The 18,446-nt window shown below is 36.7% G+C and overlaps 1 protein-coding gene and 1 pseudogene across 2 annotated transcripts; one reads left to right on the top strand and one right to left on the bottom strand.

Annotated features, from left to right (window-relative positions):
* Positions 1 to 57: 57 nt before the first annotated feature.
* LOC306863959 (rho-related BTB domain-containing protein 2-like) lies at positions 58 to 11,900 on the bottom strand (annotated as a pseudogene). Its single transcript has 10 exons — positions 11,811 to 11,900; positions 10,537 to 10,738; positions 10,329 to 10,432; positions 10,062 to 10,247; positions 7,646 to 8,592; positions 6,704 to 6,822; positions 6,323 to 6,473; positions 5,889 to 5,977; positions 2,885 to 2,990; positions 58 to 2,226 (listed from the first exon to the last, which is right to left on the bottom strand). The product of its transcript is annotated as a rho-related BTB domain-containing protein 2-like (transcript).
* A 2,476-nt stretch (positions 11,901 to 14,376) lies between these two features.
* LOC306863716 (stanniocalcin-like) lies at positions 14,377 to 15,919 on the top strand (the record flags this gene model as incomplete). The annotated part of the gene is made up of 4 exons (XM_079407228.1): positions 14,377 to 14,488; positions 14,726 to 14,868; positions 14,978 to 15,189; positions 15,637 to 15,919. The coding sequence occupies 4 exons, from the start codon at positions 14,377 to 14,379 to the stop codon at positions 15,917 to 15,919; spliced, it is 750 nt and encodes a 249-aa protein (XP_079263354.1).
* Positions 15,920 to 18,446: the final 2,527 nt, after the last annotated feature.

Raw genomic sequence — 18,446 nt, 5'->3', positions numbered from 1 at the left:
CCAAATGCTTATATGAATTCATCACCACCACCAACACAGCTGTTTGTACCTGAATGTCACGTGCAAATAAACGTTTTTATTCTTCTGTTTTGCTAAGAATATCTTGATTATATATCCACACACACACATTTAGATAGATAGATAGATAGATAGTTCAAATTATTATTAAGCTTTCTTTAATTTATATAGTTTGTAGATTATCTACTTGCTTCCTTTTTAAAAAAAACTATTGTATTTATATTAAATTAATAATTATAATGTGCAGGACAAAAGATGTACTGAAACGCAATATCATTACACACACGCACACATTTCTGGCAAAATAGTGCACTGCAAGGCGTATAAAAATCAAATTAGAAAGAGATTTAAATCAAAACTTTAAGCAAAACAAATAAGTTTTGCTACTATAATTAAATTTAAATATTGATAAGCATTTCCTTTCATTACAGTTTTGTTCTACAGCTGATTGTGTGATATGACATATTCAGTATCAAGACTCAATGACAGTTAAGACACATGGAGCAGGACTGAATCAGCACAAGATCCAGATCCTCACACAAAACAGACATTTAAAATGACAGTGCACTCAAAAACACATTCTCTCATCATTCACCCGCCTACACATCATTCCAAACCTGTGACCTTCTGTCTTCTGTGGGAATCAAAGGGTGTGTTTTTGAACATCCTCCACAGAAGAAAAAGTCATACAAGTCTAGAGGGACATGAGGGGGAGGAAATAATGCCAAAATGTTCACTTTTGCGTGAACTGTCCCTTTATTTGCATGGAATCCAAGAAAGGTTCTGCCTTTACTAAATGTGTAAATGTTTAGCCACTTGATTCAATATCCAAACGACGCTGTAGTGAAAAATATAAGCTCGATGACCCAGATTTGACACAGAAAGACTCTGCCGGCAGAATCTCACCATGACGTCTCTGAATAACATGACTAGGCACAATTATGTGGCGAACTCACATTTTCCCATTTAATTTCAGCACTAGAGTCTAGTGATCACCTGACAGTCATGCCTGTTATAATCAGGAGAATATATGATATGATTCATGGGATGAATCACAAAGAGCCATTGTAGGTACAATGCTAATAATCAAAAATATTACTGGCTAAAACTGCACAGTGATCTGTACAAACAGGTTTAGTTTTGTTCTTTGGGTGAATTTTCAGTTTTTCCACAGTTCTGCGTTGAGGTTAAATAGTTTTAAATCAGTAGTTCTTAATTAGGGGGAAAAAACAACAACAACTTATAACTAAACATTTAGCATAGCAAAATATCTGAATTATTCATATTTGAAATATATTAGAAATCTCTTTTGATATTGATGTCAAATTTGTGTCCAAACCAGTTTTGTTATTGTAAACTAAAACTATTAAAAACGGTTTTTGCTAACTGAAATAAAATAAAATATAAATATCAAATTAAAAACTTGTAAAATTGTAGTACTAAATTACTATAACCAAACAAAAAAACTAAATTGAAGCCAAAAAGAAATTAAATCTCAAAAAGAAATAAAATATCAAAATTTTCGATATTAATATTTTGGCAAATATGACTAAAATAAATGTACTAAAATTAAATTAGTAACAGAAAATATAAAAATGAACGCTTATTCAAAATGTTAATAAATAGGCTACTATAATAGTATAATATACTACCACAACAGCAATCAATTCGATAGGTTTTTTAAGATTAACAATTTTTGACTCACCATCTGATGCCCAAAGTAAAATGAGCCGAGAACCACTAAAACACAGCAAAGTTTCTTCATTGTTTTGAGATGAAATGTTTACCTGTTTTGCTTAAATGCAGAACGACTGCAGTCACATTTAACATCTAGACCTGTTTGGCGGCCGTGTCCTGTGTGATGCCTGTACAGGACTTCAAGCACCAAGAACTTCCAAGCACGACTGATGAGATGTTGATCTGAAACCAGCTGTGGGATCTGTTCACTACACCTCAGTTTCTCCATCTATAAGGCTTCACCATCGTCTCTTCAAATAATAGCAGAGAAGCCCGAGGAAGAGGAGGATGAGGAAGAGGGGTTCGAAGGGGAGGGCGGAAGATTCCACAGCACCCATTTACGCTTGTTTTGCCGTTTTTGGGACAGGTAGTCCTCTTTTTCCCGCTCTTTCCGAGCTCTCTGGTAGTGGTCGTCCTCCTTCAGGTACCAGACCGGAGGCCAGCGCTGCTTCTCAAAGTATTCTTGGTTCTCTGAAAATGCAAATGAACATGCATCCAACAGGGTTATTGTAATAAACATAAACAGTAAAAAAATAAATTTCTTTGGCTTGAAATTAAATATATAAAATAATATAAAAATATTTGAAAAACATACTTAGTAGATTACAGCTAGTTGCCAAAGCAAAATTTTAAATATAGTTTAAAATAAATACAATTGAAAAAAATGTATTTACTTAAATTTTAAATTAATAACTAGCAACTGTGAGAAATAGTCAGAATTGCGAGACAAATTGTTTTCTCTTGCAAGTTTATATTTCACAATTATGATTTTCTTGCGATTGCGAGCTTAAATCCTGCAATTCTTACCTTTTTTCTCAGAATTGAGAAACAAAAACTTGCAATTGCGAGTTATAAATTCCAATTCTGAGGAAAAAGTCTGCACACAATTCTGATATTTTCTTTCAATTGCGAATTTAAAAATCACACAATTCTATGAAAAAAAAGAAAAAAGTCATCACATTTTTTTTCAGTGTGAGTAACAAGCTTGACTAAAAAATATGGACATTTTAAAAAACATTAATAAATATGACAGAAAATTAATACAAAAAAAAGACGAAAAAAAGAATATTAATAACTATATCTCAATACCACTAAAATACAAAATATATAAAAGAAATAAAAGACAAACCTGCTGATTTGGCCCTCATGTCTCTGGGGAATTTGCGGCACACGTTGTTGTAGTTGGTGCAGATGTGGTGAAGGCACCAATCAGTGAGCTGGTAGGCACAGTGGAACTGAAAACACATGACAACAAAAAATATCAGAATTTAATTCATCATAATTTCAAAAAAATATAGACTTCAACTATATAGACTTCAATCATTCAAAAGTTTGGGGTCGGTAAGATTTATAAACGTTTTTGAAAGACGTCTCTTGTGCTCACCAAGGCTGCAAAAATACATTAAACAGTGATTTTGTTCAATTATTAAATGAACCGTTTTGGATTTAAATATATTTTTAGATGTAATTTTCAGCATCATTACTGTCACATGATCCTTCAGAAATCATTCTAATATGCTGATTTAATGCTCAAGAAATATTTATTATTATTATTATCAATGTTGACAACAATTGTGCTGTTTCATATTTTTGTGGAAACCGTGATAAATTTTTTCTTCAAGATTTTTTGAAGAACAGCATTTATTTCAAATATAAATCTTTTGTAACAAATGTCTTTCCTGTCACTTTATTGTTTAATGCATCCTTGCTGAATAAAAGTAACCATTTCTATGACTGATTCAATCTTTGGAACAGTAATAGAAACAAAGTTCCTGGTTTTCTTATGTCTTGTAACCAAAATAGAATTGATATGTAACCTAATGGAGGTGCTATGAACTTTTCATTTTGTTTCTTCATGCCCTGGTCACAACACGTCCCGATTTGCTAAATATCTCAGAGTTTGTGTTCCACTGAATGGCTTGTAATGACATTAGGGTGAGTTAGCTCAGTCTCCACAGTCAGTCTATACCAGTTCAACCATGGCAATGCGTTGTTTCATTGTTACATCAGCAGAGTCGTCTACAGAATCACACTTTATAGCAGAGAACAGTGGCGTGCACAGGCATCCGGAGGGGCAGGGGCGAAATGGTGTTACAAGGGCACAATCGCGTGCGCGTTTGGGGTGGGGGGGGCTATAGGGGTGGGCAATATGGCAAAAAATATATCACAATTTTTTTTTTTTTTTTTTTTTACAAATATCACGATTCTTTATCATGTTGGTTTTTCTATTTTGTAAGTTGTTTGAGCTTTATAGCCAAACTAATTTCCCTATTATAAAGACAGCCGTTTAAGGTAACAAAATATACAAAATATAAAAAAGGATGGTCGATGTTTAGTCCAAAGTGGGTGAAGATAAAAATCTTTGTCATTATTTTATCTTTGTTATTAAAAAATGAGAACAAAGATACACATTACAAATACACACAATATACAGATAAAATAAACAGTGTTTTATTTTCAAGTAGGCTACAATAGTGAAAGTGACATACGGTCAAGTATGGTGACCCATACTCGGACTTTGTGCTCTGTATTTAACCCATCCAAAGTGCACACACACAGCAGTGAACACACACACACCGTGAACACACACCTGGAGCAGTAGGGGTATTTAGCAGGAGCATTCAAGAAACTGAATGAACAAATATAAAAATAAAACACTATATAGACTGATTCCTATTAAAGCAACTGTATTAAAGCTTTTCAGTCAAGAGTAGTGAGGGATTTTTCTCTTTGTGTTTGGTGTTTTATTAACATTAAAGGAATAATTCACCCAAAAATAAAAATAGTGTTATCATTTACTCACTCAAAAGTTGTTTTAAACCTCAATGAGTTTCTTTCTTCTGCTAAACATAAATGCTCTTTTGAAGAATGTGGAAAACCAAATAGTTGCTAGTCCACAGTGACTTCCATAGTATTTTTGATCTGCTATCAAAGTCAATGTGGACCAGCAACTGTTACCCAGATTCTCCAAAATATCTTCTTTTGTGTTCAGCACAAGAAAGAAACTAATTCAGGTTTGGGACAACATGTGAGTGAGTAAATAATGACAGAAATACAATTTTAGGGTGAACTATCCCTTTAATGACAGTCGGCAGCATGTTTAGTACTGTCTCTTTAAGGCCTGCACACATCCGTTTCTCTCAGCTGTTTACTTTCATTTTAGACATAACGTTTAACCGGCAAGGCTTTAAAGCAGATGCAAATAATGTACTTTTGTGACTGTGAATAAGTGCAGTGTCCCGTGAGAATAACTCTATCACTGATGTGAATATATGTCGCGTTGTACAATAGGTTACATTGAGACGGCGGCACCAGAACTGCAGCTGATAGAATGTGTGCTGTAGCACGATATTACGATATTTCTTCAAAAAAGCAGATCTTGGAGACATTTTTATCATCCACGATCAAAAATAGTCATATCGAACACCCCTTCCCTTGGCAGAAAAATCGCAGACCAGGGGCACCGGACCACAAGGGCACTTTACCGGCGGACCTCAAAGGGGCAGGGGCTCGGGCCCCCCCTTGTGCACGCCACTGACAGAGAGCTCCTAAGACATGAAATGCTCAGTGTTCCTGAGAGACTTTAGTAAAGCAAGCGACTCAGCTTGACCAGTCACGCACGACAGAAAGAACCACGTGAACTGTCACAGGAATGCCGCAAAAATGTGTCTGACTTCACACCAAATCCCAGAGCATTTCCTCGTGCAGGTTCTTATTTAGTGAACTCAACATATCTAAAATGCATGCGATTATGAACTCTGCACAACACTGTTAATCAATAAAGGAAATTATAACTTGAAAACTTGGTAACACTTTAGAATAGGGAACACTTTCACTATTATCTATGACTTTTCCCTCAATAAATTCCTAATTTGCTGATTATTAATAGTTAGTAAGGTAGTTGTTGAATTTAGGTATTGGGTAGGATTAGGGATGTAGAATAAGGCATTAATATGTGCTTAATTACTACTAATAAATGGCTAATATTCTAGTAATATGCATGCTAATAAGCAACTAGTTAAGAGACCTTAAAATAAAGTGTTACCGAAAATTTGATTTAATAACCTATGCACTTCAACCTATATATGCTGACTGCTGAATGAGTTTGTGAGAGTTTTCACTTGTAGTTTTACCTGAGCCATCTCCAGATATACCAGCACATCTCCGTCGATGTCTGTGCCCATGGCGGCGGCCTCCTTCAAAACAGTCACAGTATGCAGTTCTGCAGCAAAACACAATTAAACGGATAGTTCACCCAAAAATGTATATTCTGTAATTCTTCCTCATGACTTTATTTTTCTTCAGTGCAACACAAAAAGGAGATGTTTAGCACAATATTCATGCTGCTTTTTTCAATGAAATTGAACGGTGATCATTATAAATTCGATTTAAAGAGGTGACCGCATATTTTTATCCAGTATCTAAAAAAATCTGAATATTTACACTACTGTTTACACATATATATGAACCACATTGTATATATTTTAATATAATTTTTTTATTATAAAAAAACAGTTATAAAGTAATCCTTGTTATTCATTATTGACATGATATTCAATCATCAGACCTGTGAGGGCGACCAGGTGAGGCAGGCAGAGGCGATTAGCCAGAATAATGAGCTCCATGGCGTCCAGGTCAGGTCTAGAGCAGAAGCGTCCCGTGTAGAGATACTCCAGCACCGCCTGCATGCTACTACGGGTCGTGTTTGGGAACAACACCTGCAGAAATACAACAAGTCGTGACAAAAGCTTTACACAATTGCAAAAAATTGCATAAATCAACAGCAGATGTCTTTAAGGTTAATATTAACATCTAGACTCTAAACAAAGATCAGTGTAATACTATTTCAAATCACGCAGAGGACAAAGAGACACGTTGAATTACACAATTTATCAAATGGTACAAGTGATTTATATTTTTGTCACAGTGATGTTTATGATTACTGTACCTCTTTAGTACAGCTCTCGACAAAAGGCCCTCCAAACATGGCTGCCATCCAATCACAGCTAGAGATGAGCAGAGGTTTATGGGCCTGAATGGTACCATCATCTAGTTTAAACACCACATCTGGGGTATAAAGAAAGAAGTGTTCATTGCAGCAAAACAGATGCTTTCGTGAGGCGTAGGGCTGTACACTTAACGAAGTTGAGATATAAGCAAGTGTCTGTGAATATTAATGCCATATTTAAATTGGAAGTCTGTGTGAATGTGTTTCTGTGTGAATGAGTGTTGCAGTTTTGTTTACAAAGCATCTGCCATCTCAGTAGTCAAATAAAAAAAATAGGAATTGTTAAACTTTCATCTGATCACATTTGAAAACATTACATTTTTTAATGTTTCATGCCTTCATGTGATTACCAGCATTTTTTTGATAATAAATTTATATTAGATAATAAATCCAGAAAACACCATTTCTGGGAAAAATCCTAGTGCCCTATTATTGTAATTTTTACTGTTAAACTTGTATTAATTCAATTGATTAGACATGCTTATTTTGTTGTTAAACTTTAATTGAACCATTAAAGCAGAATCCAAAAAAGATCAAACTAAAAATACTGAATTTGGCGGAAAAAAAATATAACAGAATTTGGGGGGAAAAAAGGAAACATTTCATAGGGCCCTAAAAATGTATTTTTAAAACTTTTCAATAAATGTTGTTAAATTGTAGTTAAGTTTATGATTTCAATCAATAAGATATGCATTGTGATTACTAAAATTTAGTTTAACCATTAAAACGGAGTCTAGACAAATTTAAACAGAAGAAAAAAACGGAATCCATGCAGAAAAATTTAAACTGAAAAATTAAATTAGGGGAAATTTTTTTGATTTTATAAGATTTTATAAAGTCAAACATTAGAATCTTTGTGACATAAGATAAAGGAAATTTGACCTGAGAAAGTTCCTTTAGCCAGGCATTCCTTCACCCGATTGGTCCGTCGCACATGGAAAGCCTTTGTGATCTCCTGATTCATGAAGGCCTCGTTGTTGAGGATGTTGGCGACCATCATGCGCAAGTCGAACACCTCCAGCAGCTCAGCGATGTGTGCGATGTGCATCAGCTCCTTCTCGTGTTCGTCCAGCTGTCCCGTGTAAAGGTAACGCATGACTACGCGAAATGGCCCGAGCAGCACAGAGGGGTCCATGTGCACCACTGTCATCGGCCGGGAGATGAACGTGACGGGGTCCTGGACCGTTTCTCTCCTGATACTGACAAAAGCCCGACCCAAAGACGTCAAAAGCCGCCCCCCACATCCGCCCTCCAGGATCCCATCGGAGTCTGCGGCGATCAGGGTCCCGTCACTGATGCAGGCCCTGAGGTTGACCCTGCTTTCTTCATCGCTGCTCTCACACATGTCAAAGCTGGCCGCCCGTGCGAGAGGCTCCCGTCCGGTGGGTTGCTTACAGTCAGCCTCGGCCTTCACATCCTGGAGGAAAAGGTCGTAGAATTTTGATGAGGCTGTGGCGAGGTAGACCTTATGAGCAAAGACTCGCTGGTTCTCCTGGAGGACCAGAACCACATCAGCACACAGCGGCTCCTCCAGAAGCCGGCCCGGATGCTCCTCGGTGGTGGAAGGGGGCGGAGGAATGACGATAACGGGCGGAGGAGGTTTGGGAGGCAGGAAGGGTGCCTGCAGAAGAGGCCGTTGGACGTCCCGCAAGTGAGATTTCCAGAACTGCAGGTGGCGCCGTGAGATGAGAGCAGCGCGGATGGCATTGTCAAACACGTCCTTCACTCCAAACTGAGCCACCACGCTGGTCTCGTAATATGGCACGCCCAACTCTTTGGCCACCTCACGTCCCTTCTCAGGCGGAAGAATCTCGTTTGCTTTGATGGGTCTGTAAGGTTGGTTCATGGAGAAATTTCATCAAAAAGGATGTACTGCAATATCTTTGATGTGAATGTTACATAATGCCCAACACACGATGTTCAATTTACACTGAAGAGCCAAACAGTCAAATAAAGCAAGCCAAAGACATACAGACTCCGAAGCAGATGATACGAATATAGACCATTTATACTTATTTGTTTGTTTTTTTAAATTTAGAAAATTTAGATTAACAACAGATTTTTTGATATTTATAACATAAAGCCATATACAATTATTGGTGTTTTTCAATTTACAATATAGATATATTTTAAATGTATAATTTAGAGAAGCAGATGGTATTTATAATACAGAGGCATTATGCAGTTTTTTTTTTATTAAAGTATTTTGATTATAAAAGCATTTGATCAAAAATGAGAGGAAAGACATTTATGATAAATAATTTTCAAATTAATGTTGTTCTTTATATTTAAATTTATATTCATCAGTAAAACCTAAAAAATTATCATGTTTTTCACAAAAATATGTAATGAATGCGGAGCATTTTATTCACAGGAATAAATATATTGTAAAAATAAATAGAAAACAGCTACTTTAAATTGTAATAATATTTCATAACATCACTGTTTTTACTGTATTTTTAATTAAATAAATAAGCCTTGGTGAATGTTAGTCTCACGTAGCCAGACCTTCAGACCGATGGCTGAAGGTCTGGAATAGATGGCAGCTTTCACTGGCCAAGGCCCGCCCACGAGGCCGTTTGACCGACATGTCAACCAACAACCAATCACAGTTCGTTTTGTACAGAGTCACGTTTCGGGGCGTGGAAATGTCGCCACAATAACAAACCGGTGTGTAAAACTCTCGGACGTATTTTAAAGATTCTGTGCCGCGAACTTTAAATATATCACATACTTTTGAAAATCCAGCGTTTATTTGACCCTGATATACGTTCGTCATCATAGTTGTAAACACGACAGCTTTCTTCTTTCGTGAGGGGGTTTGGCGTCACGGCATCTTTGTTTCCCGGCAGAACGTTAAAGAACGCGACACACACGTCTCCTGGAAATCCTGCATAATTCAACCAATCCGACGACGACTTCGACACTCCTGAAGTGTTTCCAGATAAGTGTGCAATATGCATCAGACGTTCAGCCAACGGTCCGTGGGAGTGACGTCTGAGGCTGAGACTAGGTGAATGTAAGAGACTTCTTTAAAAACACAATCAAAAAAATCTTATTGACCCCAAACTTTTAAACAGTGACGTATAGATTTGAATGATATAAATATATTTCTAGAAATTTATTTATGAGAATTTTATTTTAATTGACAAAAAAAAAAAAAAAAAAAAAATGCATCCACGTGTGCGTGCAAGGTTCATCAATATTTTGGTCTGTTTTAATTTTTAACTGCATATCGATTAAATTACATTAATTTCAATAGGTCTTTAAATCATAGATTGAAAATTTGACAATTCACCTGGCAAGCGGTCTCCTTGCCCTGTTAACAGCCTCCAGATCAGCATAACGCAGGTCTAACTGGCAGCCCACCAGGATGACCGGGGCACGAGGGCAAAAGTGCTTGATCTCCGGGTACCACATGGTCTTCACGTGAAACAGAGAATTGGGGTTGGCAATGGAGAAGCACAGGACCACCACATCTGACCTAATGTCCAGACACAAGATCAAGCATTCAAAAAAAAACATCTAGAGTCATTTTCAAGAAAGATGTGGTCCATAAACTCACCTGCCATAAGCGAAGCGGCGGTCTTTGTGATGGTCTCCAAAGGTGTCCCATAATCGAAGAGACACGCTCACATCATCCACTACATCTCTGGAGCGTTCCAGAACCTTCAAAACCAGAAGAGATTTGGATTTAAGTTGGAATTGGATTGGAGTTACAATACTTATTTATGCTTCTGAAGTGTCATAAGTGGAAAGATAAAAAAACAGACCTCTTGACAGACTCTATACTGGTCAATGGCCCAGACAGTGGGCACATGGGTGGCAAGGAGCTGGTACTGAGTAAGAGTGGCGTTACATGCACGGGCACAAATCAGACGCGTTTTGCCCACAGCATTGTCTCCCACCACCACACATTTAATGGTCTCGACATTAGGCCTCTCATAGTCCATGTCAGTATCTGTAAACTGGGACCTAAAAGGATAAAGTCACGCAACTCAAAATACTACGGAAAAAATGTCAAATGTCATCAAACAAACTGTAAACGATGTCTATAAATATATACTTTGTATTTCCTCATGTTCAACATGCAAGCAGTATTAATCAAAAGATTAAATGAGTATTGATATATGAGATAACATCCCAGATACAAAATGATAGCAGATTTCTGTTAAGTTGCTATTGACACCAGCAAAATGTCCAGTTTAGTGTCCTATTTTTATATATTTTTTTCTTTAATTTTTCTTCAGAAGACAGTGGCGATCTGACAGGAAGCGAGTGGGCGAGAGAGAGGGGGACAGGATCGGGAAAGGTCCACGAAGTGGGATTCGAACTCGGGACACCCGAAGCGCAACTGCATGCTGCCCGCAAGGCTATCGGCACCAACATTTAGCATTCATTTTTAGTATCTTTAAACTTCCACTTTCAAAAAATAGTCAATTTACATCATAGCAACAAAAATAATTCAAATATTATTATTTCTCCACAAAGAAAAAAAATAAATAAATAAATAAAATATATATATATATTTAGTCCATTTCATCATAGCAACAAAATTAGGCTACTAGGCCTATTACTCTGCATAGAAAAGATTACTTTTTCTATAGAACATTACAGCAATGTTTTTTTTTCTGCTTTAACTGGGGACTCTCTCTCTAAATATGACTACTTTAATTTTTCTCAAAAGTTACGAGAAAAATGAAAGTAGAGCAGTCAGCTAATAAATTTTGCCAAAAAAAAATAAATAATAAAAAAAAAATGATACACCCAAAGCGTTGTCACTGACCAATCAGAGTCAAGTATTCAAGCGCAGCGTTGTACATAAAAACAACAGGTTTGCTGTCAGCATCTCATAATAGGCTGAAAAAATACGCCTACGATGCCGACAAATACTGTCTAGGTAGGCAGCTCACTAGGTTTTAGAACACAGCCTTCACCCTGAACTTATATAATAGCCTACTCCTCACGTCCGTAATGTCCTACTCAAGAGGGCAATAATGTATCCTACACAAGCACATGCATGATTTATGAACGCGCAAACCCTTACCGAAGTGAACTGAAAGGATGCATCGGGTTTGTAGTCGTTTGTGATCTTAGAGATGAAGATGATGGCTGCAGCGTGCACCTGAAGCTTCATTTTCCCGGCGGAGATTCAGAATTATTTTACCGTAGTTTAGCTAACCCATGTTACCAGCCAAACCTTGTTCTTGAGCAGAAAAGCGCGACGACTGCAGGTTTCTGATTCGTGACATTCCCGGTGTTCCTCGGTTTCTCTTCCGCATGTAGGCTGCGCCATCTGACGCACTAACGCTGTTGAGAATGGGTGGCTGAAGAAAAAGACGTAAAGACACAAATATATTTGACACATTTAACTACCTCAAGCTTCGTAACTACCAACCTGATGCCATCTTCGTTACTTAAAAACATAGCAATAAAGCTCTTTCTGGCTACTGAATTGTTTGCACATCTTTTATCTGACAAGGCTACCTATGAAGACTGAAGATAAGTCTGTCATGATTGTAGCTTTGTATTGCTCATAGATAAAGTAATCAATTAAGTAAAAATCTGAGACTGAAATGCTTTATACTTTTAAAGAATAATAATATAAAATCTGTCATTATTATATAATATCAGCATGTCAATCAGAGTGAAGAATCGGGTTGGAAAATTTGCATTCATTATTTCTATATTTGTTAGGCCAGTAAACCCTTAATAATAATAATAATGTATTTATTTGATGACAGCTGTGATGATCCATCATATCCAACAGAGCTTCTTGTGCTTCAACAGAAAAAAAGTTCACATTCAATGTCACTAATTTTTTTTTAAATTTGATTAGTGACGTGACAGGGCAAAACATTTATTTATAAAAAAAATTATTAATGTATGTCTTTCATATGGGCTATTACATATTTTTATATTACATTATTTTTTATATTAGATGTTTATTGTATATTTCGGCATCTTTCCTTTTTACTTTTCAAAATTCGAAAACTTTGTTCATTTCCAGGTTTAAATTGGAGAGAAAAAATATCCCAGATTTCCAAAATCATCTCAGACTTTCTTTCTTTGAAGACTTTCCTTCCTCATTTTTGGATACTGAATAAGTGATGCATTCTCAGGCTGAATTTATTGATGTTGTGCAACAAACATTTATATTTTCTGCTTAAGAAATGTGAATAACATTTTAGCTCTTTCCCTAAATGTCTCGGGTAAGTTGACTTCAGTGTCTCATGAAGGAGAAGTGATTGATTAGCATTTCCATGTAGTCTGAGAGTCAATGGGTTTTTTGGAAAATTACAGGCCTGCGTTGTGTATGTGTATGTGTATGTGTGTGTGTGTGTGTGTGTGTGTGTGTGTGTGTGTGTATTTATTCTTTAGACTACTCATTCACGTTATTCAGTAAAGATGTGGGTGTGACTTTTCTGCCCTACTTCAACAGTAATAAACAAAGAGTCGTCTGTGTGAGCAAAGGTAATAAAACCAAAATAGCTAAGTCTCCAGCCCCCTTCTACAAAACCAGTGAGTACTTTGATCATTATCAGTATAATTAACCCTTTAGGGGAGGAAATTTCTTGAGGCTAATGAAATTCATCATGGAAAACACATCACTTCCTCTAAAGCCTTTGTGACATCCACTGATTATACACTGATAAACGCTTCTCTGTCAGACCCAGCACTGCAAACGATGGGAACGGATATTTAGTCAACTAGTTCTGACAAGCTACATATGTCTGTTTTCATTAAACCCTTCAGTATTTTCAAAAACAGCTTGTACTGTACCTTTAGCACAGTTACCTGTGCAAGGTGTCAACAAAACTCTCTGAACCCTCTTTAAGAACCGCAGCCAAAAGCATCAAATAATAGAGATGTGCATAATGAAATCACAGTCACATGAAATCCAAACCAAACACACTGTAGTGGTTTTCAACAAAGAAGCAATTGAGAATGACCTGCCTGAGGGGAATATCATTTATCTTCTATATCGTTACTGAACAGGGTAAATCAAGATCCTCCAGATGAGAATGTAAACCAAACATAGAAACATAAAACCAACAAAAGTTGGTGTTTAACAGTTTAGATTTGCTACACTCTTAAATGTTAAAGAAACAATGGTTCCATGAAGAACCTTTAATGTCAGTGGAAACGTTCTGTGGCAGAAGGTTCTTTATGGTTCTTCAGATCTTTAGGTTCTTTTAAAGAACTTCTCACCAAATGGTTCTTTGGGAAACCCAATATGACTGCAAAAATTCCATTTTGGAACCTTTATTTTTAAGGTGCAACTTTAAAATGGACAATATTTAGAATAAGTATCTTTTTGTATCTACATCACAGATGACATCATTCAAAATGCATTGTAACAAGAATTTCAACATCTAACTGGAGATAAAATCATATCAGGTGGCTCTGCATTAATATCCGCCCATGAATATTTATGAAGAGATGGAAAGTTTGAGCTTTCAGATCCTGCGTTCTGATTGGTGATGGTGGAGATTTATGAGCCGTCAAGCTCAGCTGAAGATCTGTATAAAGCTGAGGCTGTCATCAACCTGAAACACAAACCCACAGAATCACTCCTGTTCTGAGTCCTTGTTTTGGTTCTAAGTGCAGACATGCTCCTGAAAAGCGGATTTGTTTTACTCTTTGTTTTGGTTGCATCTGTGTTTGGAACAGATCAAGAACCTGCACAACCAAGACGAGCACGATTCTCAGCCAACAGCCCTAGTAAGTAGGCGATTATTTCCTTTATTGAATTGTCTGCTTTTGTTTTTAGGAGTGTGCATGGATTAATGTTCAGAAATGCTTAGAGACTGAAGCTTGTACGTTTAATTCCAGAACTTCACCTTTGAGCAATATCTAAGCAACTTTAAGGACTGCCCATCTCGAAAAAATGTCCACTTTTACACTTCTTTGAATAAAAGTAGGCTACCTCCCAAAAACATATTTATCTTCTTCCTCCAGCTGAGGTTGCCCGCTGTCTGAGCGGAGCTCTGCAGGTGGGCTGCGCAACTTTTGCATGTCTGGAGAATTCCACCTGCGACACTGACGGCATGCATGAGATCTGTAACGCCTTCCTCCACACTGCTGCAATTTTTAATACAGAGGTACAAACACCCATTAACCGAAACCCTTTACTTAGGGAATCAAAATTATGCCTTTTTACTTTCCACTTGTTTTGCAACGCAAGTCATATTCTGGTTTTTTTTTCCCCAGGGTAAGACCTTTGTGAAAGAGAGCATCAAGTGCATGGCCAACGGTATCACCTCTAAGGTCTTCCAGACCATCAAACGCTGTTCCACCTTCCAGAAGATGATTGCTGAAGTGCAGGAAGAATGCTACAAGAAGCTTGACATCTGCGAGGTGGCCAGATCCAACCCCGAGGCCATCGGAGACGTGGTCCAGGTGCCCAGCCACTTCCCAAACAGGTAACAGCTACTTGATTGGCGTCCTTGATTGGTCCACTAGGGATAGTAGACGCAAATGAAAATTCGGTCCTTTTATTTCTTTACGCACTCCTTTCTTCCATGAAACAAAGGAAAATATTTTTAATGCAGCTCTTTTCTATATAATGGCAGTTCAAAGCAATTCATTAATTCTGGCGCCATATGATAAACTTGTTTTAGGAACAGACCAAAATTTACGTTAAACTTGTTTTATGGTGCTATATAATGTTTACTATGTTTTTGGTACTTTTTTGGAGATTAACCAACATGAAATGAAAAATAATTTTAAGTAAAATTCTTCCACAATTTGTGTTTGTCAGAAAAAGGAGCACCATACGCTAAATGCAAATGATAACAGAATTTTACGTTTTGGAATTCCTGTATAAAAGGTGTAGTCAACTGTGCATTCCAATGCATTTGGTGTTGCAGGTACTACAGCACACTTCTGCAGAGCTTGATGGAGTGCGACGAAGACACCGTGGAGGTGGTGCGAGCCGGGTTGGTGGCCAGACTGGGACCTGATATGGCCACACTCTTCCAGCTGCTTCAAAACAAGCCCTGCCCACCCGAACCTGCTGCCGCAGGGTCTTCTGGGATGGAGGGCCACACCGGCTTCCGCTGGCCTCCCATGTTCAAGATCCAGCCCAACCTGCGCAACAGGGACCCCACGCACCTCTTCGCCAGGAAACGCTCAGTTGAAGGGAGCTCTTAGAGTCACACACAAATGCACATCTTCACAACTCTCATTTGCAACATGCATCATGCTGATGTATATAAGTGGAAGATGGTAATTAGTAGTTAGTGCATTAAAAAATGTAGTTTTATAACAGGACCCAATTGAAACCTTTGTTTAGTTCACAAAACCAACAACTACTTGATTCTTTAATTGTAGCCTATTACATTGAATATACATGCCATTTATAGCATAAAAATGTTTTAGACTCTTAATATTTCCTGCATTTTGGTTTATGGCCTAATGCAAGAGAAGCTCAATTGTGATGCGCAGGATATTATTATGAAATTTTGAAAAAGGATACTTGTCACCTTAACCAACTTATCATGGCAGGACAGAAGTATTTATTAGTGTACACTGAAAATAATTTATATTTATTTTTCCTACCAAATGTAATTTATAAAGTATTTAATTGTTTATTGTGATCTGAAATGAAAGAGTCTTTATTCTTTAAGAGAGAGAGAAAACTACATATTTCTGGATATGTTTCAGATATGTTTCCTATGCTGGTAATGGGAAATATTATATACGATTAAGAAGGGCATACTTTGTTTAGGTTAGTGATGTTGTATAGTTGATGTGCTTGAATAGAAATAAAACTTCCTGATATTCCAAATAGTTTCATCTTTCATTGCTTACGGTATGAAATTTAACCATGATGATGCCAATAGCATCCATAAAAATATCCTGTTATAATAGAATTTATATCGAAACTCATCAAACTGTAATGTTTGCTGTACTCGCAAGGGGGCGCTGCTTTCAAACACATTGCGTTCTTACAATTTACCAGACAAAACACTGCAATTGCTTCCTTGGGGTCACACATTTCTCCTAATATTGAGCCTTAACATTGAAACTAAACTGACATATTTGTTTGTACATTTTCACATCACATTAGGAATTCATCTCATATTAGAACTGCACAATTTGCCAAGCTAAAAGATATGTTTCTAGACTAAATAATTATTAACACAACACAAATGCTATGTTATACAAATATAAAATTTGTCTGTATTTCAATATAAAAAAATGACGATACTGTTCAATGATCAAGCTGCAGTTTGGTCAAATATAGCAAAAAGGTGTGTACTTTATCTAATCATAAATGGAAAATGACATAAATGGAAAACATTAGTCGCACTTTCCACCATATAAGAAACAAAATGCTTTGATCATTCATAATTAAAATATGAAAATGTTATATTTAGGAGAAGAATAGTCGAAATTATTAAATTGGACACTAAATCATAATTATGACAAAACAAATCACAATTATGACTAAAAGTCATAATTAGCCTATTGACAACTCACAATTTTTTATATTTTCCTATTATTTTGAACTTTTTATCTCATGACTATGACTTTATTTTATGTGGCAGAAATTGGCTTCCATAGTCAGGAGTGGGTGAAGACCTTGATCCTTTGCATTGAATGATTATGTCATTGACATGAGATGATTGTAACCGCACACTTTTCTAAAAAAAAAGAGCTTCCCAGAATCTTTGCCCAAGACAGAAGTGGTTTGATGCTGTTGCCTAATTGAGACCAAACAAATAAACATCTAATCAAGTGATCCTAGAAAGCAAGTAGAAGGTTTCTTAATTTGCTCTTGGATGTTTCGTTATATAAACAGACAGACAGACGATATGGCTATTATCCTATAAAGTTACATCACAAAGGCATAAATGATGATGAGGAAAAGAGCAAACAGACCGATCAAGTTACAGCTGCTAATGCATGTGAGTGGTTATGAGACAATGGAAAATAATAAAGTAAATGTCTGTTTTACAGCTAGCATAAAATATGAACACCCTCTCATCTTGAGGTCGTTTCATTTTAGGACATGAACACTCATTAAAATGTGTTTTTTTTTTAATTATTATTCCATGCACATCATAGTCTGACCCTTTCAGTAAGCTCTTTTCTTTCATAAATATAAATAGATTTTTATTTGCTGTCTGTTCTAATATTTGCCATTTCATCTGTAGGCCTACTTTGAAAACGGCAATAAGAACCTGCCTTGAATCTGCCTGTCCTCAAGTCTTGGCTGAACAACACTTTTCTTCTCTTATAGGCTATCTGATCCTTTTCGATCAAAACGTGTCAGCACATCAGCCCTATCATAAACACACACACAGACACACATCTAAACAGGTGTCATAACACCTTGACACCAAAACTACGAGAGCTTAGAGAAATAAACACAGTGAGTAACGGTGTCATCAGGGCACTTCAACGCAGCGACAGCTCTCAAAAGAGTGTGCAGGGAATGTAGAAAACGTTTCAAAAGAGGAAACTTTCATATCAATAAGAGGAAGAACAAAAACTAAAAAGCACATTAATAGGCAAGCATTGCCTACATTGCAGAACTACAAAATTGACATCGGCACGTTTGAGGTATGACTGAATGTGTGTAATTTATTCATAAATCGCCTACTTTTCAAGTAGCCTAACTCATAAATCAACACTTGCTTTTCTTAAAAACACTGACATTTTTTCTTCTTCT

Source organism: Barbus barbus (genome assembly GCF_936440315.1).
Source record: "Barbus barbus genome assembly, chromosome: 45".
NCBI lineage: Eukaryota > Metazoa > Chordata > Actinopteri > Cypriniformes > Cyprinidae > Barbus > Barbus barbus.
Note: the sequence above shows the minus strand (reverse complement) of the source record. Positions and strands in the feature narration are given on the sequence as shown.